The sequence below is a fragment of the Mesocricetus auratus genome, unplaced genomic scaffold (genome assembly GCF_017639785.1).
Source record: "Mesocricetus auratus isolate SY011 unplaced genomic scaffold, BCM_Maur_2.0 Super-Scaffold_100047, whole genome shotgun sequence".
Classification (NCBI taxonomy): domain Eukaryota; kingdom Metazoa; phylum Chordata; class Mammalia; order Rodentia; family Cricetidae; genus Mesocricetus; species Mesocricetus auratus.
Genome location: NW_024429224.1, coordinates 3,759,356 through 3,783,223, shown reverse-complemented (window position 1 = coordinate 3,783,223; position 23,868 = coordinate 3,759,356). Strand labels below are relative to the sequence as shown.

The 23,868-nt window shown below is 49.1% G+C and overlaps 1 protein-coding gene across 1 annotated transcript in view; it reads right to left on the bottom strand.

Annotated features, from left to right (window-relative positions):
- Wdr38 (WD repeat domain 38) overlaps positions 1-23,868 on the bottom strand; it is a 26,718-nt gene extending 2,850 nt beyond the window's left edge. The window contains exons 1-3 of the mRNA XM_040735588.1: positions 23,830-23,868; positions 22,867-23,241; positions 470-820 (exon numbers count right to left, since the gene is read on the bottom strand). Coding sequence (XP_040591522.1) covers positions 470-820; positions 22,867-23,241; positions 23,830-23,868 — 765 coding nt within the window. The remainder of the gene's footprint in view (positions 1-469; positions 821-22,866; positions 23,242-23,829) is intronic.

Genomic DNA, 23,868 nt, shown 5'->3' with positions numbered 1-23,868 from the left:
TTCAAGCTGGCCACCATAGTGGTGCATACCGTTGATCCTAGCACCCGGAAAGGCAGAGGACAGGAAGGATGCCTCAAAAGACGAAACAGATCCGTGTGAGCTTGAGGCCTGATTAACGTGAACAGTTTCCAGCTAAACGGCTACATGGTGGGACCTAGTCTACAAATAGGCAAAGGCTGGCACGAACGCCCGAATCCCGGCACTCAGGAGGCAGAGCGAATTCCAGAACAGCCAGAACCACATAATGAAACCCTGTCTCAAAAGCCAAAAAGAGCGTCGGGCGTTGGTGGCACCTTTAATCCCAACACTCGGGAGGCAGAGGCAGGCGGATCTCCGAGTTCGAGACCAGCCTGGTCTACAGAGCAAGTTCCAGGACAGCCAGAGCTACACAGAGAAACCCTGTCTCGGAAAAAAAGAAAAAAAAAAGAGAAAGAGACCCCGCCCAGCCTGGGAGAGCCCGGGAGCTAACCTCCCCACGGTGTTGACCGAAGAACCTCACTCTACCCACAGCCAGCCTCGTTGGGGCCTTGATGTTCATGGGCGCCCGCTGAAGGCCGGGGCAGGACCGGCTCCCTCCTAAGCGGGCACCAGTCCCGTCGGAGGGGCCTCGGGGCAGGGTGGAAGGGAAAAGGAAACTGTGTACGAGCAGTCTCCATGGTAATGGGGCGGGGCGCGCAGCCACAGACAGGGAGCTCTCTGAGCCGCCTGCTTGGAAGACCCGAGTGAGAAAGACCTTTGAGGTTACAGGCGGTGGCGCTGGGCAATGGGGTCTCAGGACCGCCCTGCCTGCCGCGGAGCAAGAGCCCGAGCAGAGTAGCCTCTAGAGGGCGCGCCAGCTACGCAGCGGGACAGCTGGCTGCTCCTCAGACTCCTTCCACAACCAGAACCAGTTTCCCACTGCGCAACGCATAGTTGAGTCAAATGGGGCCGGGGCGGGGAGGGAGAGGCGCTAGCACATGGTAGTACCCGCGAAGAACCAGGCTTCTGGCCAGAAGTGGCTGGCTAGCCCTGGGGCTGAGGATAACAGCCACCTCCACCCTCCAGGGCGCAAGGAGCAGGAGGCAGTGTGTCCAGTGAAGGGCATGAAAAAGTGGGTCGTTCCCGGCTAAGTTATCTACCGTGCCAGCCGAGGGCCAGGCGCTGGAGGTGCAGGCAGGAGGTTCCAGGAGCTCTCAGGATCGCACATGGATTGCTGGACCCGAAACCTGCAAAGAGCAGACGTTCCTGATGAGAAAAGTGAAGTCTACACAGTAGAGATGGAGAGAGGGACTGGTCCTGGGGTTAGCCCCTCCTCATCACCAGGGCCCTCACAGCGGGTGTCCGAGGTCCCTTATTTCTGGTACCTTTGGGAAACAGGCCCCCAGGAATGAGGAGTGGGCAAGTCACTCGGTTCCTCCATGACAGAGCTGAGGCCGGAGTCAAGCCTTCCAGTTCCCAAACCAGACCCAAGGGGGCAGGGATGGGTGTGGGAGACCTTCCCCTAGTGGATGTCAGGCTCCTGGGATTGGGCAGGGCAGGGCAGCAGCTTTGGGAGAGTCGAATTCAAGCGTTCCCAGCGATGACTCACTGCCTTCCTCCATAACCCTTTGCCAGAATCTTGTCATGGAAACACTCTAGTCCTGCTCTATTTAAAATAGGCCCCAGAGAGTCAGGCATGTAAGGAGGCAGCAATGGCAGCTTTGAGGCGAGCTCACCCTCATCCACACTCCCAAAGTACCTAAGTCACTTAGCTGGCTCCTCAGAGACTTGACTGTGCTGACTAGAAAGTAACTCCCCACCGCCAGACACGACTCCCACACAACCGGCTCGGAAGCAAAAGTCTCTGCTCTCTTTCTGCTATGCTCGGGCACCAACACCCTGCATGCATGTTCCCTGGCCACCTGACTGCGCTTCCTGCTTGGACCTGCTCCCTGGACTGCCTGCCTCCAGCAACTCTCCCCAACTACTCCGTTTAGGGTTAGTGTTGCTCTGATGAAGCCCAGGGACCAAAAACAAAATTGATGTTTTCTTGTTTTTTAATTTTGTCTTGTTTTTATTTGTTTGTTTGTTTGTTTCCCAAACAGGGTTTCTCTGTAGCTTTTGGAGCTGCCCTGGAACTCTCTCTGTAGACCAGGCTGACCTTAACTCACAGAGATCCGCCTGCCTCTGCCTCCTGAGTGCTAAGATTAAAGGTGTGCAGCACCACTGCGCGGCTTACTTGGGGTTTCTTAGGAGAGGCCTACAAAACTGTGTGGGAAGGGACAAGGCCATACTCAAGGTCATATATGCTTGGCCATGCTTTACAGCTGTCTTAACATTTTTATTTGCAGCATCTCTAGATGAAAGGAATATTGTGTCTATGAAGGTAACGTTCACATTTCTTCTCTTGAGTCAGGGTCTTGTCCTGTAGCCCAGACTGGCCTCCCATTTGTGGCCATCCTCCTGCCTCTACAAATGTTAATTAGTCTAGAATTCATTATTTTAAGATTTTAATGTGTGTGCGCGCATATGTGGGCAGGCAGGTGTGTAGACGTGTGTGTGTGTGTGTGTGTGTGTGTGTGTGTGTGTGTGTCATGGGGTAGGCACACACGTGTAGTGGGTGCCCTTCGAGGCCAGAAGACGACGTGAACTTCCTGGAGCTGGAGTTACAGGTGGCTGCGAGCCGCTTTATGTGCGTGCTAGGAACTGAGCTCTGGTCCTCTCAGAGAGCCTCCCATGGCTCCACCCACTCATCCATCCCACCACCAGGCCTTGACAAGCGGTGCGTGAGCCTCAGGGGGCTCCTCTGCTAGTACTGAGCGTTCAGGGTGCTTCTCGCCTCTCTTCATTTCCCCTCCCCCTCCCCACGGTCACTTGCTTACTATAGCGAGCTTGGTTTCTCAGGGAGCTGGAACCAATGCTTGCAGGTGCTGTGGTTTTTCCATTAACCTAGGCCATCTTCACTTGCATGCACTAATTTGTCATTGTTCCTCTTGACGTATGGGAGTCCACATTGATTGACAGGGCCAAGTCCAAGGCACTCTCCCCTTAGTCTTCCAGAAATTCTATATCTAGTAATGTAGCATTCACAGGGAGTCATTTGAGGTTGCAGCAGCGTGATTCTCTTGAAAATGCCATGTGCATTTTTCCCTTGATCCCTGTCCAGCCAGGGGTCCCTCCCACATCTGCTACTTGCAAAATGATTCTTCAGACTCATTTTAGACTTTGCATTATGCCGGCTAAATGTCATTCACTTGGCTCCCTTCCAGCCAGCTAGCCTTGGAAATATGGTAGGAGTCCCACAAAGCATTCATTCTGATGCCTAGCAGCTCCAAAATTATAAGATGTAAATCATGATTGGGAAGGGCTGATCTAGAAAAGAGCTTTGAGACATCTCTGGTGGGTCCAGTGTCACTCTGTTTCTGTGCCAGTGGGAGCTTAGACTAGCTGGGGTGGGGTGGAAGGAGGACACACCCCCTGAGAAGAGATGGGGCGCCTAAAACTTAACTAAAGGTCTCTGAGCACAGCTGAGCTGAACCTTGTTGCTGGGATTAAAGGCCTGGGCCACCAACACCCTGGCAAGAGAAACTTTTGAAGAGAACTTTAGGGGATGGAGAGACCGTTTTTTTTTTTTTTTTTTTTTTTAAAGAACAAAGAACTATGAGAGAAGTGTGTGTATGAACTAATTCCTTTGCCCTCAGACCTTTTAAGTCAGTCCAATCCACTGGCTGTAAGCCTCCTGCCTGAACCCTGGGTAAGCCTGGTCTGCAGAGTGAATTCCAGGACAGCTAGGGCTACACAAAGAAACCCTGCCTCAAAAAACAAAACAAAAAAACAAAAACAAAAACATGGCTGCAAAGTGGTGGTATATAACCTTTTTAAACAGAGACATTGTTGCCATTTCCTGGAACAGGCAGTACAGAGCCATTAGTAGTTAAGGTTACAGGTGGGACATAGCCCAATCCTTAAGAAACAGAGTTTTAATCATAAACAGGAATGAACCTAGTTTATCTTTGCTATAAGATGGAGCAGATTGGTTCTTCAGTTCATATCCATCCATAACTCCAGGGGATTTGGCACTCTTTCCAGATTGCAGGCAAAACATACACATCAAATAAATGTAAACAAAATTTAAAGAGGGACTGTGACACTTCCAACCTTAGAGGTGTTCAGTGTGTCTCCAACTCATCTCATCTATCTCTTTTTCCCTTCCTACCTTCTTCCCTCCCTCTCTCCATCTCCAGCTCATATTTTTCATTTTGGGGGGGAGAGAGGGTGAGTGCTCCGATACAGGGTCTCTGGTAACCCAGACTGCCCTCAATGATCCCTCCCTGGACACCTCATGGGCACCCACACACTGTGTCCCTGTGGCTGAGGGTCTAACAGGGATCTTCATGTGTCCTCACCAAGCACTCTCCCAGCTGAACTGCATCCCCTGTTTCTTTCTGGGTTTTTTGGTTGGGTTCATTTGTTTTGTCTTTTCCAGACAGGATTTCTCTGTATAGTCTTGGAGGCTGTCTTGGAACTCACTCTGTAGCCCCGGCTGGTCTCAAACACACAGAAATCCACCTGCCTCTGCCTCCCAAGTGCTGGGATTAAAGGCGTGCGCCACCACCACCCAGTGTTTCTTTGTTTTTGAGATAGGATTGGTTGCACTTCAGCGGTGAACTTGAGATCTTCCCAAAGAGGCACTAACTCAGTGGAGCATGCGGCTCTGGCAGACCATACCCTTCACCATCTGCCTTGCTAAAAAAAAAAAAAAATTAGAGTACATTCCTGAAGCTGGCCACCAAGGTCTGTTTCCTTATTTGGCCACTTCTTCCTGAGACCAACTACCAATATCCAGCAATCAGAAGCCCCCCTCGGCTCACCTAATTAGCATGCCCAATTAAATTTAAACACCTCATCCTAACATGGGGTTTCCGACATCTTCCCATGTACATCTGTCTCTCCTCTAACCAGAGGCAGCCCTTTATCCCTTTCCTATGTTCCCTTTTCCCTGTCCCTTGTCTCCGTCTCCCTTACCACCCATCATAGCTCACTTTAACACCAACCTCGCCTTTGAACCACATTTTCCCTTGTAAAGTGGGAAGTCGAAGGGGTAACACGTCATCCACTGGGCAAGTGGCTCAATGATAGTAGTCATGGTTTGAATTTCTAGACCCTCAGCAAAGCAAAGCAAGCTGGGCCACAGGACCTCCCAGCTTTAATTCCGCACTCAGGGTGCGAGGCAGGCGGATCTCTGTGAGTGTGGGGCCAGCCTGGTCTACACAGAGAAACTCTTCCTCAAAAAACAAAAACAAAATAAAACGAACGAGAGAGGGAGAGAGAGAGAGAGAGAATTAATCCTAACACTCAAGAGACAGAGGCAGGTGGATCTCTGCAAGTTCCTGACAAAAATGGTCTATACATTGAGTCCCAGGACAGCCAAGGCTATAAGAATGAAACCCAGTCTCCAAGAAAAGAGGTGTTATCTGAAGTGCCTGGCCTAGACTAAGACAGTTGCTACCTGTCCCTCAGTGGTGACTGTCAAGAGCGATCGTTGTTATTTAGAACCTCTTGCATATATTGTCAGTCTTTTTTTAAGAATGGTCCGTCCCCTCCCCAGCTTCCTAATGAATAGAACTTGGGCTCACAGGAAATAGCTGATGGCAAGAAGGAAACATTCCACAATTAGATGACTTAACCCCTCCCTCTGCGACCCTTTCACCTTGCCAACACCTGCTGTCTGCTCACCTTCAGTGGCCTGGTTACTAGGCAATGACCCCTCCCGCACTGTCCTGCAGTCTCCTGCCCCCTCCCCCTACCTCATTCCCCCCATTTAACCCTGTAGGAAACTCTCATTAAACACATCAGCCACGTTGTCCTGCTGCTCCTCTCTCTTGTGTCTCCTGTCTCATTCATTCCAGGTTCCCGTGGGCTCAAACCCGTTGTGCCCTGCTGGCCAGGGCAGGTGACAATGACTTGCTTAGCTTAGTCCAGCCATCCATCTCCCCAGTTTGCAGCCTAGAGCTTCATCTGCAGCCTCCGCCACAACCAGAATAAACCAGTCAGATAACCCAAAGAACCAGGAAAGGACCACGTGGTAACTGTTCCTGGTTGTCAACTTGACTACATCTGGAATTAACTAAACACAAGGGGCTGCTGGGTATACCTGGGGGGGGGGGTTCTTCTTTCTTTTTAGTTTTTATTTATTTATTTTGAGACAAGGTTTCTCTGTATTGTTTTGGAGGCTGTCCTGGAACTCACTCTGTAGACCAGACTGGCCTTGAACTCACAGAGATCTGCCTGCCTCTGCCTCCAGAGGTGGGGGATTTTAATGCAACCTTCTTAGGGGCAGAGTCTGGAGGGAGGCAAGTCCAGGGAAGGGGCCACTGCTTAACACCCTGAGGGTGGGGTTGGGAAGGGGGTTGGAACTGGAGATTCCCAACATCACAACCTCTTGGGATAGATATAGACACCAGTCGGGCTTTCACCTTTGTTCTCTGTCAAAATATCTCCCAGATTTCATGGGTATTTCTGTACCATACAGGCTACTGCTTTAAAACAAAGATTTAAGTCTTTGGCTGGGGAAACAGCATAAGCCTCCCATGGTTTTGTATTGTGAATATAACATCTGCTGATGCCAGATTATACCTTTTAACACTAGGCCTTGTTACCTTCTTTACTCAGCCATCTAGGTGAATTGGGATCACTATTTTCTTTTAGAATCTCATTTAAGGGTTTTAAAAAAGGAAATAACCATTGAATATTTTCCAACAGTTTTTGAAAATCGCTCAAAAGATTGTAATCTGTAGAAGGTAAAACCAACTTAAACAATTCAGTGTTTTAAATCAATAATATTAAGGGGTTTACTTCAAGGTTACAAAATCTGGCTGCCAGCAAGTTTCATCCCTGCACATAAATGTAGGCCTGTAGTATATCTCAGTGAATCATCACTGTTTAAAACCTTATCCTTTATAAGCCTTGTTTTTAGGACAGGATAGATATTATGGTATAGAAATATGTCCTAGCCAGACGTTGGTGGCGCACGCCTTTAATCCCAGCACTCAGGAGGCAGAGGCAGGCAGATCTCTGTGTGTTTGAGGCCAGCCTGGTCTACAGAGAGAGTTCCAGGACAACTGCCAAAGCAATACAGAGAAATCCTGTCTCAAAAAACAAAAACAAAAAAACCAAGCATACATAAACACATTGGCATAAAACAAGCATAGTGTGGACACATTATTCATACATGTATTTCAACAGACAGATGAGCAAAACTTTTCCCAGGAAACTGTCAGCTGACCAACTTAAAATCCTAAAGTAATACAGAAACTGTAAGAATGAAAGACGTTTCCTGTCATTAAGGAAGCTCCTACCACTGTGGGGCTGCCAGCTGCCCAGATCATAGAGGAGACCTTGCAGAGGGAAACAGAGCAGACAGTGTGGTACCCAAATTCTGAACCCCCAAATCACCAAGAGACCTGTTCGAATGCAAAAGCAAAGAGTCTTTTATTATTGTGTGATAAGCTAACTGTAGTAACTTGGGCCCTCTGTTCATCGTGGTGGATGGCTGGACCAGGACCCCATCCCCCATTGCAAGCTCTCTCCTGCAACAGCCTCAACCCTTAAAAAGGACAGCAACTATAAGCGTTTCGGGCAGATCAGGATGGGACAGGAGTGGGTCAGGTATTCTGGCACTCAGGAGTCACAGGATACTGAGTGTTACACAACTCAGGTGGAAAGGTATCCTGGAGCTCGGGAGCCAAGACCACCTCAGGTTGCAGTAAATTTAGCAGCTTACAGCCTTGCCTCAGGGAAAGGCTTCCCCAGTGTATTGGCTCCGCTCCGGCAGGACAGGGTCTTCCAGCTGAGGATGTTCGCCCAGTGTAGTGGTTTTGCTAGGCAGGAGGTTTCTCTGGTGAAGTTGCTACAGTTCAGCTCTGCTCCAGAGAGTGGAGAGCGGGAGTTTCCCCTGCAAAAGTGTTACAGCCCTGCTTGCTCTGCTCTGCTCTGCCCAGGGTCGTCTCTGCTCTGCTGCCATGGCTGCAAAAGATCTTCACCCAAAGCTCATCACTCAAAGCTCATCGAAGGGGTTTATTGGAAGGAAGCAGCTGGACCAGCCAAGCTGAACATACACAGGGCTTATATAGGGATTCTTGGGGGCGGGGACGTTTTTCCAGGGTGGGGATTGGTCCGATTTTAGTGCTGAGCTCAGATTGGCTAGAGCTCTGCTCGAGGATTGGTTAGTTTTCTGCACAGGATTAGGGTCAGATTTGGCTCTGTTTCAGGACCAAAATGTGTTTCTTTCTCTGGTCCTTTTTAGCCTTTTGACTCCAATTTTAGGGCCAGGGTGCATTTCTTTCACTGACTCTGATTCCAGGGACCAAGTGTGTTCTTTTGGCACTGGTTTCAGGGTCAGGGTACATTTCTTTGGTTCTGGTTGCAGGGCCACAGTGTGTTTCTTTGGCTCTGCTCTGGGTGTGTTTCTTTGATTGGTCCCTTTTCCCTACAGCAAACTCCCAGCCATCAGGCAGGCACAGTGGGCTCCAGAGACTTCTCCAGCTAAGGAATTATTAATAAAACCAGAAGAAGGAGGTTCTAGGAGACAGCAAGATGGCACACAGGCCTAACAACCTGAGCGCATGCTCCAGAGCCCACATAAAGACGAAGGGAGAGGGAGCTGGAGAGATGGCTCAGTGGTTAAGAGCACTGACTGCTCTTTCAGAGGACCTGAGTTCAATTCCCAGCACCCACATGGCAGCTCACAACTGTCTGTAATTCCAGTTCCAGAGGACCTGACACCTATGGCAAAGCACCAATGCATATAAAATAAAAATTAATAAATTAAAAAAAGATGAAGGGAGAGAGCGACAAAGCCGTCCTCTGCCCACACTCGTGCCGCAGCACACACACTTACTCATGCTTTTTTTTTCTTCATTTTTTAATTTAAAGTGGAAACAAGATTGCTTCACATGTGAATCCCAGCTCCCTCTCCCTCCCCACTTCCCCAGCCCCCTGCCCCCCCTTTCAGTCCCCACTCGGATCCCCAGGGAGGGTGAGGCCCTCCGTGGGGAATCTCCAGAATCTGTCATTTCATCCAGGGCAAGGCCTAGGCCCTCCCCCAAGTGTCCACTCTGAGAGAGCATCCCTCACTGTGGGATGGGCAGCCAAAGTCCATTTGTATGCCAGGGATAAATACTACTCGAGACCCCATAGATTACCTAGGTCTCCTCACTGACACCCACATTCAGGGGGTCTTGGTCAGTCCCATGCTGTCCTCCCAGCCATCAGTCTGGGGTTCAAGAGCTCCCCCCTTGTTCAGGTCAGCTGTTTCTTTGGGTTAAACCAGCTAAGACTTGATCCCTCTGCCCATCAGTTCTCTCTTTCTGACACTGGATTCCAGGAGTTCAGTTCAGTGTTTGTCTGTAGGTGTCTGCCTCTGCTTTCATCAGTCGCTGGATGAAGGTTGTGTTTCCCAGACTCTCTGGCAGTGGGGTTGTATGCTGTCACTCCCCTGATTCATGTCTAAAATCCATATATGAGCGAGTACATACCATGTTTCTCTTTTTGTGACTGGGTTACCTCACTCAACATTGTTTCTTCTAGTGCCATCCATTTGCCTGCAAATTTCAAGATTACATTGTTTTTTTCCACTGAACAGTACTCCAATCTTCAGTTGAGGGGTATCTAGGTTGCTTCCAGGTTCTGGTTATTACAAATACTGCTGCTATGAACGTAGTGGAACAGACATCCTTGCTGTATGAATGTTCATCTTTTGGGTATATGCCTAAGAGTGGAATTGCTGGGTCTTGTGGTAGGTTTAGTCCCATTTTTCTTTTCTTTCTTTTTTTTTTTTTTTTTTTTTTTTTTTGGTTTTTTTGAGACAGGGTTTCTCTGTGGCTTTGGAGGTTGTCCTGGAACTCGCTCTGTAGACCAGGCTGGCCTCGAACTCACAGAGATCCGCCTGCCTCTGCCTCCCGAGTGCTGGAATTAAAGGCGTGCGCCACCAACGCCCGACTTAGTCCCATTTTTCTGAGGAATCTCCATACTGATTTCTAAAGTGGCTGTACGAGTTGGCACTCCCACCAGCAGTGGAGGAGTGTTCCCCTTTCCCCACATCCTCTCCAGCATAAACTGTCATTGGTGTTTTTGATTTAAGCATTCTGACAGGAGTAAGATGGTATCTCAGAGTTGTTTTGATTTCCATTTCCCTGATGGCTAGGGATGTTGAACACTTTCTTAAGTGTCTCTCAGACATTTTATTTTATTTAGGTTAGAAACAATCTTGTTTTACATGTCAATCCCAGCTCCCTCTCCCTCCCCTCCTCCCCTACCCTCCCTACCCACCAGGTTCCCCAGTCCCCCACCCAATATCCACTCTGATCCCCAAGGAAGGTGAGGCCCTCCATGGTAGATCTCCAGTAACTGTTATTCTCAACCATTTTAGACTCCTCTATTGAGAATTCCTTATTTAGTTCTGTACCCCAGTTTTTAATTGGATCCTTTGGTGTTTTGGAGACTTGCTTCTTGAGTTCTTTGTAAATTTTGGCGATCAGCCCTCTGTCAGATGTGGGGATAGTGTGTAGAGAGAAGCCTTTTTCTTGTCTGCCGATTTGGTTTTTCCCCACCAGTCACCTAGGCTCTGCCGCGTTGTAGTCCCCAAATAACACACAAGATGCTGTATTAATTATGAAGCTGTTGGCCTTGCTTGTTCCTTACTGGCTAGCTCTGACTTAAGTATTTAACCCATCTAAGTATTTCTGTTACCAGACGGACATCTTACTTCTCTGGAGGGCTACATGATGACTCCCTGTGTTTCTCCTACCCAGAGTCCTCCTGGACTCCTAGTCCCACCTATCTTGCTTCCCTATTGACCAACAGTGCTTTATTGACATATACACAGGACTTCCCCCATCAATAGTGAATATCTTTTCCCAATCTGTGGGTTGCTTTTTTTTTTTTTTTTTGCTAACTGTGTCCTTTGCCTTACAGAAGCTTCTCAGTTTCAGGAGATCCTATTTATTAATTGTTGATCTTAGTGTCTGTGCTACTGGAATTATGTTCAGAAAGCATACCTCCCACATTCTCTTCTAAGAGGTTCAGTGTGGCTCGATTTATGTTGAGGTCTTTGATCCATTTGGACTTAAGGTTTGTGCATGGCGATAGACATGGATCTATATGCAGTCTTCTACATGCCAGCACCATTTGTTGAAGATGATTTTTTTTTTTTTTCGAGACAGGGTTTCTCTGTATTGTTTTGGAGGCTGTCCTGGAACTCACTCTGTAGACCAGGCTGGCCTTGAACTCACAGAAATCCGCCTGCCTCTGCCTCCCAAGTGCTGGGATTAAAGGCGTGTGCCACCAACGCCTGGCTGAAGATGATTTCTTTTTTCCATTGTATAATTTTAGCTTCTTTGTCAAAGATCAGGTGTTCATACGTGTATGGGTTAATGTTGGGATGTTCAATTCGATTCCATTGATCTAATTATCTGCTTTTGTGCCAATATCAAGCTGTTTTCAGGACTATAGCTCTGGTTTTTTTTTTGTTTTGTTTTTTTGTTTTTTTCGAGACAGGGTTTCTCTGTAGCTTTGGAGGCTGTCCTGGAACTCGCTTGGTAGTCCAGGCTGGTCTCGAACTCACAGAGATCCACCTGCCTCTGCCTCCGGAGTGCTGGGATTAAAGGCGTGTGCCACCAACGCCCGGCCAGGACTATAGCTCTGTAATAGAGCTTGAAGTCAGGGATGGTGATACCTCTGGACGTTGCTTTGTTGAACAGGGTTTTTTGGCCATCCGGGTCTTTTGTTTTTCCATATAAAGTGGAGAAGTGTTCTTTCAAGGTCTGTGAAAAATTGTGCTGGGATTTTAATGGGGATTGTGTTAAATTTGTATATTGCTTTTGGCAAGATTGTCATTTTTACAATGTTGATCCTACCTATCCAAGGGATCCTCTATGTCTACCTCCCCTGTCAGGAATACAGCTCAAGGTGGGGTGTAGCAGATCCTTGGACAAACACACCGTCAGGCAGGACTTACACCAGAAGGAAGTTTAATTGGGAAATGGAAGGGAGAGAGGAAAGAAAGGAGAGAGAGAGAGACAGAGAGAGAGACAGAGAGAAGAGACAGAGAGACAGACTGTCTCCTCAGAAAGATGGCAGAGAGAGTGGAAGCAGAGTTTCCCTATTTCAGGGACCTCTGAACCGTTGTACAGCGCCAGGATACTGCCTGCCATGCGCAGACGGGTGACAGGCTGTGTTAAGTTCCCAAGAGAAGGAGCCAGGTTTGTTTGGATTATTACATCTCTAACTCACTGCAGAGCAGTGAGCCTCCTGAGGAGAGGACTAAACATAGGCATTGTTGTGGCTGACATTATCTGCAAAGGGTGGATCTTTTTGTGTTTCAGAAACAAGCTTGGGATGGGAAGTCAGTGCTGGAAGCTGTCCCCAAACATGGCTCAGGGGCTGAAGAAAGCACTTGCCAACAAGCTTGATAGATCTAAGTTTAGTCTCCAGAACGCACATGGCAGGAAAGAACCAATTCCCACAAGATGTGCACTGTGGCCTATGCATGCGCACACACAACAAATAAATAAATATATAGATCGACTGATTAATTAATTAATTAATTAAAGCATTTTCTGTTTTTTTTAAAGATTCATTTATTTATTACATATACAGTGTTCTGCCTACATGCCAGAAGAGGGCACCAGATTGAATTGTAGATGGTTGTGAGCCACCATGTGGTTGCTGGGAATTGAACTCAGGACCCCTGGAAGAGCAGTCAGTGCTCTTAACCTCTGAGCCATCTCTCCAGCCCTAATTAAAGCATTTTCTCAAGATGTCAGCAACAAAAATGGGCCAGGATGTTTATCACTCTTTTCTTTTTGTTTGGCTTCTTTATTTGAGACAGGGTCTCACTGTGTAGCTCTCTTCTGGCTGTCCTGGAATTTACGATGTAGACCAGGCTGGTCTTGAACTCAGAGATGCACCTGCCTCTACCTTTGAGTTCTGGGACTAAAGACATCCAGGCCCCAGCTGATCCCTGATCCACAGCCCCTACACAGTCCCTGAGTGGGTCAGTTCCCAGTCCAACCCAGGAAAAAAAACCCACGGTACAATCAGGACCCAACCCAGCAAGAGAGACTCTTTATCCTTAAACCTAGAGCTAGTGAAAAACACCCTAACTCTGAAACTAGTGCCAAATGAGTGCACTTTGCCCCTAGAACAAGAGCCTGTAAAAGAAATTTGCCCAGACACTAAAATTGGAGCCTGAATGCCAAGAAGAGCCATAGGAAGAAACACAGTTTGGCCCAGGAACTGGAGTCATCTCTGCATCTGACTCAAAACCAGTCAATCCCTGAACTGGAAAAGCTGGCCAGTCCCAAGGCTGCAGGCTTGTAATCCCCCTTGGGAATTAACCTCACCCCGTGGGGCAGCCAATGACGGGGCAGAAGGCTTGGGATTCCTCAAGCCTTCCCTTCTGTAAGACCCCCTTCCCTCGCTGCTCAGTCTCTCCTGCTGCGCTCCCGCCACCTTGGCTTCAGTAGGACAGAGGGGCCTGAGGTAAACCGGCAAATGAAGACTCTTTGTTTTTGCGTTCGAGTTCCAGACTTTGGGTGTAGCACTAGGAACACCACTGCTCTCAGTCTGGGTTTCACCAGTGTGAAACTGAGGTATGTTGGCCGCTCCCGTGCATCAACTAGGCTGTGGTGACTGCTTAGCCTGTAAGATGCTGGTACAGTGTGGCCACCAAGGTGCCCTGCTCCTGTGCTTAAGCCAGCATCTAAGCTGACATGAAGGCTGCTCCCAAAGACCTTCTGCCTCTCAAGAGCAGCACTCCTGCCGGAACTCCTGGCCTCCTGGCTTTCCAACTCCCACAGTTGTGGAATAAGGCCCAGGAGCCGGGGGAGGCATGTGGGCACACACTGACTGGAAAAGGCCAACAGAAGTGTGAGGCCAGGTCTATGTGGTGAGTTTCAGGGTAACGTGAGACACAGAGTTACCTTTTAATTACTGTGCCTAAGAGATCCATGGAAGAAAAACGTCTCTGATCTCAAGCCCCTTGCCCAAGGACAGACAGTTCCTGCAATGTTAGAGGCTACTGTTTAAGGGAGATAACAAAGCCACATGTTTTCACTCCCCTCCACAAGATTATTTGACCATCTGCACAGGATGTGCTTGATCTCATTGTAGGCAGGAAATATGTCAGTATGTATGCTTGCCTCTGATTGGACCTGACTGGAAATAGTGGCCTTGTTAAGACCCTGCAAAATGTGACTCATTACCATTTTCTGGGAGCCCAGGAATGGGCCTGGCAGAAGTCCACCATCCTGGCCAGTACTTAATTAAAGTTTGCTTCAGATTTATCTCAAAACTGGCAATGGTCTTCTTTTTCCTCAGTGGGATAGCACAAACTAGGGATGTATAGTAAGACTCTGAGCCATGTGGTCTGGCGCACGCCTTTAATCCCAGCACTCGGGAGGCAGAGGCAGGCAGATCTCTGTGAGTTCGAGGCCAGCTTGGTCTACCAAGTGAGTTCCAGGACAGCCTCCAAAACAATACAGAGAAACCCTGTCTCGAAAAACCAAAAACAAAACAAAAACAAACAAACAAACAAAAGACTCTGTGATGATATATTATTTATGATTTATTAAAGCTTGCCTGAGGGTTCAGAATGCAAAGCTACGGAGGTTGGGCAGTGATAATACACATCTTTAATCCCAGCAGCCTAGCTGTAGCTCTAGGCTGTGGTGGCACACACACCCAGGACTCGGAAGACAGGCAGATGGATCTCTGTCAGTTCAAGGCCACACTGAACTGCATGAAATTGATCCTGTCCTAAAGAGAAACAGCTCACACAAAGGTGATCGCAGCACTTGGGATCACATGCCTTTAGTCCCAGCACTACAGAGGAATAAAAGGAAGAACCCCCTTCCCTTAATGCTCAACACAGTCAGCTGTGCATTTTAGAGCTTCACCCAGTAAGTGCCAACTCGTGAGACCGTAAATCAATGTCAGCATGATGAATTCCCCCAGGGCTCAAGTCGGCCCTGTGTCAGGGCCTCTGTGGCTGAAAGCTGAAGTCTGACACTAGGAAGAGAGCCAGGCTCCTGGGGAAAAGTCCCAGAGCTTGAGCTGGGGGCCTAAAGAGTAGCAATATAACATCCAGAGGCCATCTGGTGGGGGCAGTGCCTGTGAGTTTCTGCAGAGCTCAGCAGGGCACAGAAGGCGGTGGGGTGCGCATCTGCAAACTCAGGGCATTCAGGACCGTACTCAACTCTCAGCTGAGACGTCCATTTTTCCTCTGATTTCACTAGGAACACGAGTTTGCTGTGTACACCAAGGTACCTAGATGGGTCTAGCTTAGGCACGGTTCCTTCCATGCCCTGTCTGAGCTGTCTCAGGCCAGGCTTCCAGGTTGTCTTAACAAAACAGTGGGCTTTTTATTGTTGTTTTTTGTGGGTTTGTTTGTTTTGTTTTGTTTTGAGACAGGGTTTCTCTGTCCTGGAAGTAGCTCTATAGACCAGGCTGGCCTCAAATTCACACGGAAGTATATGGTTGCAACTGTGGCCAGAGCCATAGGTGAAGTGTGGTTCTCTGTGAAGCCAGAAACAGCAGGCAGGGCTTCCTGGAGGAGGCAGAGGCTGATCCTAAGGAGTAAGGCGATAATCTGGAAGCACTGAAAAGTGTGAGTGTCCACACTGGTAGCTGCCGACTCTCCTTCCTCCATCACTGCAGACGGACCTGGCATTTGGGGTTTTTTGTTTGTTTGTTTCCAAGACAGGGTTTCTCTGTCCTGAAACTCGCTTTGTAGATCAGGCTAGCCTCAGACTCACAGAGATCCACCTGCCTCTGCCTCCCGAGTGCTGGGATTAAAGACGCGCACCACCACTGCCCAGCTACTCTATTTCTTTTTTAACTCCTTTCTCCTTTTACTTTTCTCTCCCAAGCCTACGTTTATTTTTTAACACACTGTAAACCCTTTAGAGGTTTTACTTCATCTGAATCAGTTTTTACTGTACACCTCTATCTTTTTCTGACCACATGAGTCTTCTCAGCTAAACAACATGGCTAAAATTAAAGCGGACATTTTAGCTGCTGGTTTTCCAACATGGCAGGGGCACATTTACCACCAGCACTGGGAGCTGTGCTCACTGCCATGACTCTTGTCTATGCCGCCATAAGCAGCTTGTGCATACCATTTAATTGTTTGGTAGCGGGGTATCTTAAAAGAGCCCTGTGCTTTTTGCTGCTAATGCTGAGTCAGGAAGCCTCCCTTAAAGGAGCCAAGCCTCTGCTTGTCTCTAGGAAACAGAGCCCACCTGGGAAAATGTTGTTACCAAGAAGCCATGCTTGTTTCTGTTCTTTTGGGTTTAGAATCCCTTTTTAAGTTTTTGTCAGGTTTTATGTGGAAAATCTCACCTCATGTTGGGCACCATTTTGTAGCTGGAGTTTCTTTCCAGCCTGGTCCCACAGCTGATTAGCCCCAAATAAATACACAAAGACATATTAATTATAAAAATGTTGGCCGTGTGCCGGGCGTTGGTGGCGCACGCCTTTAATCCCAGCACCCGGGAGGCAGAGGCAGGCGGATCTCTGTGAGTTCGAGGCCAGCCTGGTCTACAGAGCCAGTTCCAGGACAGCCTCCAAAGCCACAGAAAAACCCTGTCTCAAAAAACAAAACAAACAAACAAAACCCAACTGTTGGCCAATAGATAGGGCTTCTTACTGACTAGCTCTCTCTTAGTTATTAACCCGTAATTACTAATCTATGTGTTTCTACATGGCCTTGTCTTACCAGAGAACTCCTGGCACATCCTATCTCCCTTTCTCTACACGGCATCTTTTGGCGGCCTCTCTCTGCATTCCTCTCCCCAGGCTTCCCCTTGTCTGGTAGTCCTGCCTATTCTTCCTGCCTGGCCATTGGCCAGTCAGTGTTTTATTCATCGGCCATTAAGAGAAACATACATACAGAAGGACACCCCCCATCAATCCATCTGCCTCTGCCTCCTGAGTGCTGGGATTAAAGTTGTGCGCCCCCCCACCCCACCCCCAGACCTGGCTTTGCCCTTGAGTTCACTCACTAATTTGGTAATATTCTCGGGTAACCCTCGGTGGTCCAAGCTGATCGTATGGTCTAAGGGAGGCATGTTACCCTTTCTGATGCTGAGGCAGGAAGGAGCAGTCTGAAGGGAGACTACCGCAAAGTACCAGGCAGTCCTTTTCCTACCTCTGGACACCAATGGTGCAGCTGTGATGTCTAGAACTACTGTAGCTACCTTGAATCCCTGAGACTGAGGTCAACTGGTGAGGGTGCTGACCAGAAATAGCAAGAATTTGGGTCTCAATTGTAAGCGTTTCGTCGGGATGGGTCAGGACAGGATGGAACAGGAGTGGGTCAGGTATTCTGGCACTCGGGATTCACAGAATACCCAGTGTTACACAGCTCAGGTGGAAGGGTATCCTGGAGCTCGGGAGCCAAGGATACTGAGTGTTACACAGCTCAGGTAGAAAGGTATCCTGGAGCTCGGGAGCCAAGGACCACCACAGGTTGCAGTAAGCTTGGCAGCTTACAGCCTTGCCTCAGAGAAAGGCTTCTCCGGTGTATCAGCTCCGCTCCAGCAGGACAGGGTCTTCCAGCTGGGGATGTTCGCCTAGTGTAGCAGTTTTGCTCCGCAGGAGGTTTCTCGGGCGAAGTTGCTACAGTTCAGCTCTGCTCCTGGAGAGCCGAGAGAGGAGAGCAGGGAGCCGGGCGGGAGCAGAGTGTAACAACTCCGCTCTGCCAAGGAAGGTTTCCCGGGCAAGTGTTACAGCGCTGCTCGCTCTGCACTGCTCTGCTCTGCCCAGGGTCGTCTCTGCTTGCTCTGCTCTGCCCAGGGTCGCCTTTGCTCTTTCGCCGCCGCAAAAGAAGATCTTCACCCGAAGCTCATCCAAAGGGGTTTATTGGAAGACAGCTGGACCAGCCAAGCTGAACATACACAGGGTTTATATAGGGGTTCCTGGGGTTGGGGAAGTTTTTCCAGGGTAGGGATTGGTCCGATTTCAGTGCTGAGCTCAGATTGGCTAGAGCTCTGCTCTGGGATTGATTACTTTTTTACACAGGATTAGGGTCAGATTTGGCTCTGGTTTCAGGGCCAAAGTGTGTTTCTTTCTCTGGTCCTTTTTAGCCTTTTGCCTCCAATTTTAGGGCCAGGGTACATTTCTTTCACTGACTCTGATTCCAGGGACAAAGTGTGTTCCTTTGGCACTGGTTTTAGGGTCAGGGTACATTTCTTTGGTTGTGGTTGCAGGGTCAAAGTGTGTTTCTTTGGCTCTGCTCAGGGTGTGTTTCTTTGACTGGTCCCTTTTCCCTACATCAATGAAATTGCTAATTCTTCAGATAAGTTGCCCTGGATCATCCTACCCAGTATTTCTGGAAGTAGGTTTCCTTGCATAAGTGATTTTGAGTTGGTCTGGTAGTGTCAGTCAAGTTGGAAGTGTGGCTAAGGGCTTGTCCTGCAGCAATTACAGTCCTGCGGACTTTTCACTAGAACTTGGGAGCTTGCTGGGGGTGAGAGAAGAGGCTGTGGAGAATATGAATGGGGCCACTTAGAATCCCTTAGGTCCATTTATTTAGTGTGTGTGTGTGTTAGTGTATGTGTGTGTGTATGTATGTGCATGCTTGTATACACACATATGTGCCATAGCATATATGCAGAGGTCAAAGGACAAATTTGGGAGTTGGGTTTCTCCTTCTATCTTGTGGATTCTATGAATCAAACTCAAGTGATCAGGCTTTGTGGCAAATGCCTTGACCCACTAAGACTCAGGAAGTAAAGGGAGGTTTCTAGAAGGGCTATGCCAATCACATCCTCCCACAGAGGCACACACCCCTCAAGTGGCGCCAAGAATTCCTAGGCAGTGCCCTCGCAGTGTCCTTGCTTTCCTTGCATTGCTTTGCTAACCTGAAGTTCCGCCAGAATTTGTTTTACTGTATGTTATCCACATATCTTATATCCCACCGCTCATACTTATGTGTGCATGGTGTATGCATATCTATGTGCGTAGCTGCGCGCACAAACATATAGTGACAGTAGTGGTCAGAATGGGAAGTGTCCCACAGGTTATGTGCTTGAATACATTGGAAAATTGGTTCAGTGTGAGCCAGCCAGCAAGCAGCATCTCTGTCCTACTGCTGCACTCGGCTGTGTGTTTTCCCTGGTCAGGGGCGAAGCTTCACGGGGTAGCACGCAGGCCCACCTTCAGGTTTCTGCTTGAGTTTCTTCCCTGACTTCCCTGGTGACAGACTGCAGCTTGAAATAAACTGAAATAAATCCTCTAAGCTGCTTTTGGTTGGTATGTTTATCGTAAGGACAGAATGAACTAGAACACTTGGGATGTGCAGATGGTAGTGGCTGTGAATGAAACTGAGAAGCAAGTGGAGGACTTGAATGTCACCTCCAGGGACGGATTGGATGGTGGGAGGGGACAATGGGAAGGAGATATAAAGGTAACGGAGGACAGTAGTCATATTTTTTTTTTTTGGTTTTTTCGAGATAGGGTTTCTCTGTGGCTTTGGAGGCTGTCCTGGAACTCGCTTGGTAGTCCAGGTTGGTCTCGAACTCACCGAGATACGCCTGCCTCTGCCTCCCGAGCGCTGGGATTAAAGGCGTGCGCCACCAACGCCCGGCCAGTAGTCATATTTTCTTAGCAGTTCAAGTCACATAGCTGAAGTCAAGGTTAAACGCACGAGAAGAGGGTTGGGCGGTGGTGGCCCACACCTTTAATCCCAGCACTCCGGAGGCAGAGGCAGGCGGATCTCTGTGAGTTTGAGGCCAGCCTGGTCTACAAGATCGAGTTCCAGGACAGCCTCCAAAGCTACACAGGGAAACCCTGTCTAGAAAATAAAAAGTGGGGCTGGAGAGATGGCTCAGAGGTTTAGAGCACTGACTGCTCTTCCAGAGGTCATGAGTTCAATTCCCAGCAACCACATGATGGCTCACAACCATCTGTAATGAGATCTGGTGCCCTCTTCTGGTGTGTAGATGTACATGGAGGCAGGGTGTTGTGTTTGTAATAAATAAATAAATCTTTAAAAAAAATGTGAGCATAGATTTCATGTGAATCCAACACACGAGCCTGGAGACTACTTAGACTTTCTTCTGGAAGAGAAAGGACAAGTGTGTTATACATTCCATCCCTGACATCTTACTCTCACTACACACTTTGCTTCGCACTGGGCCTGGTGGGTAACGCACACAGACAACCGCTACCAATCAGCTGGACTAGAGAGTGTGGAGTGTCTGCCCTCTGCTGCCTGTCACCTAAGGCAAGTGTGCTTTCCAGTTGTTTTTTGTTTGTTTGTTTTTGCCAATTTGACTGTCGCTGGAGATTTTTTCCTGTCTCTAGGGCTTCTTATTGGCTATCTCTGTCTTAATTATTAACCCGTTTCTATAAATCTATGTATTTCCATGTGGTCTTGGCTTGCCGGAGAATGCCTGGACCTGTTACTTCTTTGGCTGCCTTCATGGCATCCGCCTCCATTTCCTTCTGCCTACTCTTCCCAGAATTCTCCTTGTCTCCTAGTCCCGCCTGTCTTCCTGCCTCTACTGGCTATTGGGCTATTGACCACGCAGTGATTTATTCACCAACCAATAAGAGAAGCATATATACAAAAGGACCTCCCCCATCACCTGACACAAACCTATACATATCTGAGAGACTCATTTAAGGAATTGTCTCCATCAGGACAGCCTGTCTTAATTGATGGTTGGTGTGGGAGGACCTAGCTTACTGGGGGTGGAGCCACAGTTTCTCCTGGGTTGTATAGGAAAGCAGGCTCAGCAAGCCACGAGGATCAGGCTAGCAAGAAGTGTCTCTCGGTGACCTCTGCTTCAGTTCTCATCTTCGCATTTCTGCCCTGGCTTCTCCCTGTGACTGACTAGAACTGAACTGAAATACTCCCTCTCCTCCCCACGCTGCTTTTGGTCATGAGGATTGCTATTCTTGGTTGTCAGAGACATCTGAAATTAACTAAAGCCTAACTGGCTAGGCATACCTGCGAGGAATTTTATTTTTAAGTTAGATTATTTGAATTGGGAAGATCTGCTTTATCTATCTATTTTTTGGAGACAGGGTTTCTCTGTGAAACAGTCCTGGCTGTCCTGGAACTCACTCTGTAGACCAGGCTGGTCTCGAACTCACTGAGATCTGCTTGCCTCTGCCTCCTGAGTGCTGGGCTGAAAGGTGTGCGCCACCACCTCCCGGTTGGGAAGACCACTTCTACTCTGAAGCTTTTGAGGTGGGAAGACACACCTGTAATCTGGCCACACCTCCTGCTGGCAGCCTATAAAGACATGGGAGGGGAAGCTCTCTTTTTGCCTGTCTGCCCTCACTCTTGCTGGTAAGTCCATTCCATCACTGGCATTAGAGCACACTTCTTTGGGATTCTTGTGTGTACTGAAGACCAGCTAAAACATCCAGGCTCATGGACTGAACAACTACTGGACTCTTGGTAGCTAGTCAGACTAGCTGAAGCCATTCTAGTTATATGTTCATTCTCTTAAGACCCTTATTGATATAGTCATAGTCTTTATCACAAGAAGCAGAAACCTAATTAAGACAGCGAGAATGCCATGGGTGTCTAGTTATGTTCATGTTTGCCCTCTGTTCACCCAGCCCTGCTCTGACCTGAGGACTTTGAGAGGGCAGCTGAGGCCAATACTCATTTCAATCCCATAACATTCCTGGGAGATCAGGGCCATCACCCCACTTTACAGATGGGAAGAGTAATGTCAGAGACCCAGCAGAACACACGGGTGCTGCAGGCAATGGGTGCCAGACCCCGATGCAGTGGAGGGCAGAGGCTCCCAGTGCTCGGCTGTTCCCTGAGGAGATTACCCAAGCTGTGGCAGCTGTTAGCACCCGTCAGGACCTCATGCAGAAAAGCCAGAGCAGGTGAGTGGACACCCTGGGAATGTTCCCTACCAATAAAATACCTCCCTTCAAAGGGCCTGGGAAGCGTGACTTCAGACCGTCTTCTTCTAATCTGGTCTGGTGCCAAGTCATAAGCAGAGAAGTCTCCAGCCCCTGAGTGGGGGTGAGAGATGATCGAGGTTGGGGGTAGGAGTGGGGGGCCTCTCATTCAGGAAGAGAATAAGGGTTCTGTCCTACCCCAGTTGGAATGAGGGCCCTGGAGCCAAAGGGCTCAGGCTGGAGCGGGGCCAGCCAACCTTTGGCACATGAAGTGCCACCCCGCATTCATGGCAGATAATCTTGGTTATATTCATCCTGCCAGCCGGCACGCATTCTGAAAGCCCAGTCTGTTTCTGTCTCATGAGGTCTCTGCAGGAATGCCAAGGGTCAGCAGCCTGTCCCCAGACATAGGCAGAGTCCAGGCTAGTGCAAAGCAGGGTGTGGACAGCATCTGGGCACTGCCTGAGGCCAGACGGAGCCCTTTGTGCTCTGTGTCCTGGGAATACTCTCAACCCTGCAGACTGCCCAGTCGACAGAGCTGCTGGTGCCAGGCCAGGCCCCGGGGCAGCCAGAGTAAGAGTGACTTCCTGGACACCGGTGGCCATTGGGTTTCCCTCTCTGACTTCTGAAGGTGCAGGCCGCAGCACCCAGACACAGCCACGCCCCTTCTTCACCACAGGGCAGCCGAACGTGGTGGAAACGGGGAGGGGGGGCGGCGGAGAGACGACTCCTGGGTTAAAGGCACTCACTACTCTGCCGTTTAGGACACTTGTGGAGTTCTCTTTCCACCTTCACAGAGATAGATCCCAGGGACTGAACTCATGTCACCAGACGTGTGCAACAAGCTCGATTACCAGCGAGCCATCCGACCAGTGTGTGACTGCTAAGGCTCCATGCAGCTCAGGCTGAGGCCACTGTGTAGCTGAGGGTGATGTTGAACTCCTGACCTTTCTTCCTTCGCCTCCGTGGGCTTACCTCCTTCAGCTCCCCCAGCCTCCTGCGGCTCCCCCAGCTTCGTAGCTCTTTCTTGACATGCTGCTCTGACTGCAGCGCACTGGTAAGCTCCATGTTCTCGTGGTCTGGACAGAGAGCAGCAGTCAGCAGGACCTTAGGGAGCCAGACCTGCGTATGCACCTCCTCCCACAGAGCAAGGAAGGCTTCCGGATCATCTCCGCACGCCCCAGAGCTCTGGCTGTGGCTGGTTCTCACCGGCCCTTGGCCACCTGGGGTCACGCCCTCCTCTCCCCCACACATCCTCACCTGGCCCACATGGGTCTCCCGCTGAGCCCACTCCACAGCAGCACGTTGTAACTGCTGGTTACTATCAGAGGCCTCAGACTGGCTTGAGAACTGTACAAGGAAAATGAGGGTTCCTTTGCAGTGCCTCCCACAAGAGTGTGAGCTAGCTAGTGGGTAACTCATATGCCGTGTAAGAAAAGTGCCAGGAGGCGGTAAACAGCTTCTTGCTGCGTGTGTCGTTTAAATGAAGCAGAATGATGGCATTTCCGCTGGGCATGGGGCCTCCTGCCCGCAACCTCAGTGCTTGGAAGGCTAAGGTAGAAAGATTACCATGAGTTCAAGGCTAGCCTGGTTGCCTAGTGGGTTACAGGTCATCCTGGGTACTGATAATATTACTGGTAGAGCCAGGCAGTGGTGGTGCACGCCTTTAATCCCAGCACTCGGGAGGCAGAGGCAGGTGGATCTCTGTGAGTTCGAGGCCCGGGCTGGACCGACAGCCTCCAAAACATACAGAGAAACCCTGTCTCATAAAAACCAAAAAAAAAAAAAAAAAAAAAGACTACTGGTAGAGCAATTGCTCTATCACTGTTTTTAAGTTTTATTAACTTTTAGGCAGGGGTACATGTATATGACATTGAACTTCTTATCCTCAATTTTCCACCTTCTGAGTTCCGGAATTACAGACAGGCACCTCCTTACCCCATACCCAAGAACTTGTGCCAACTCCACCAGGGCCAT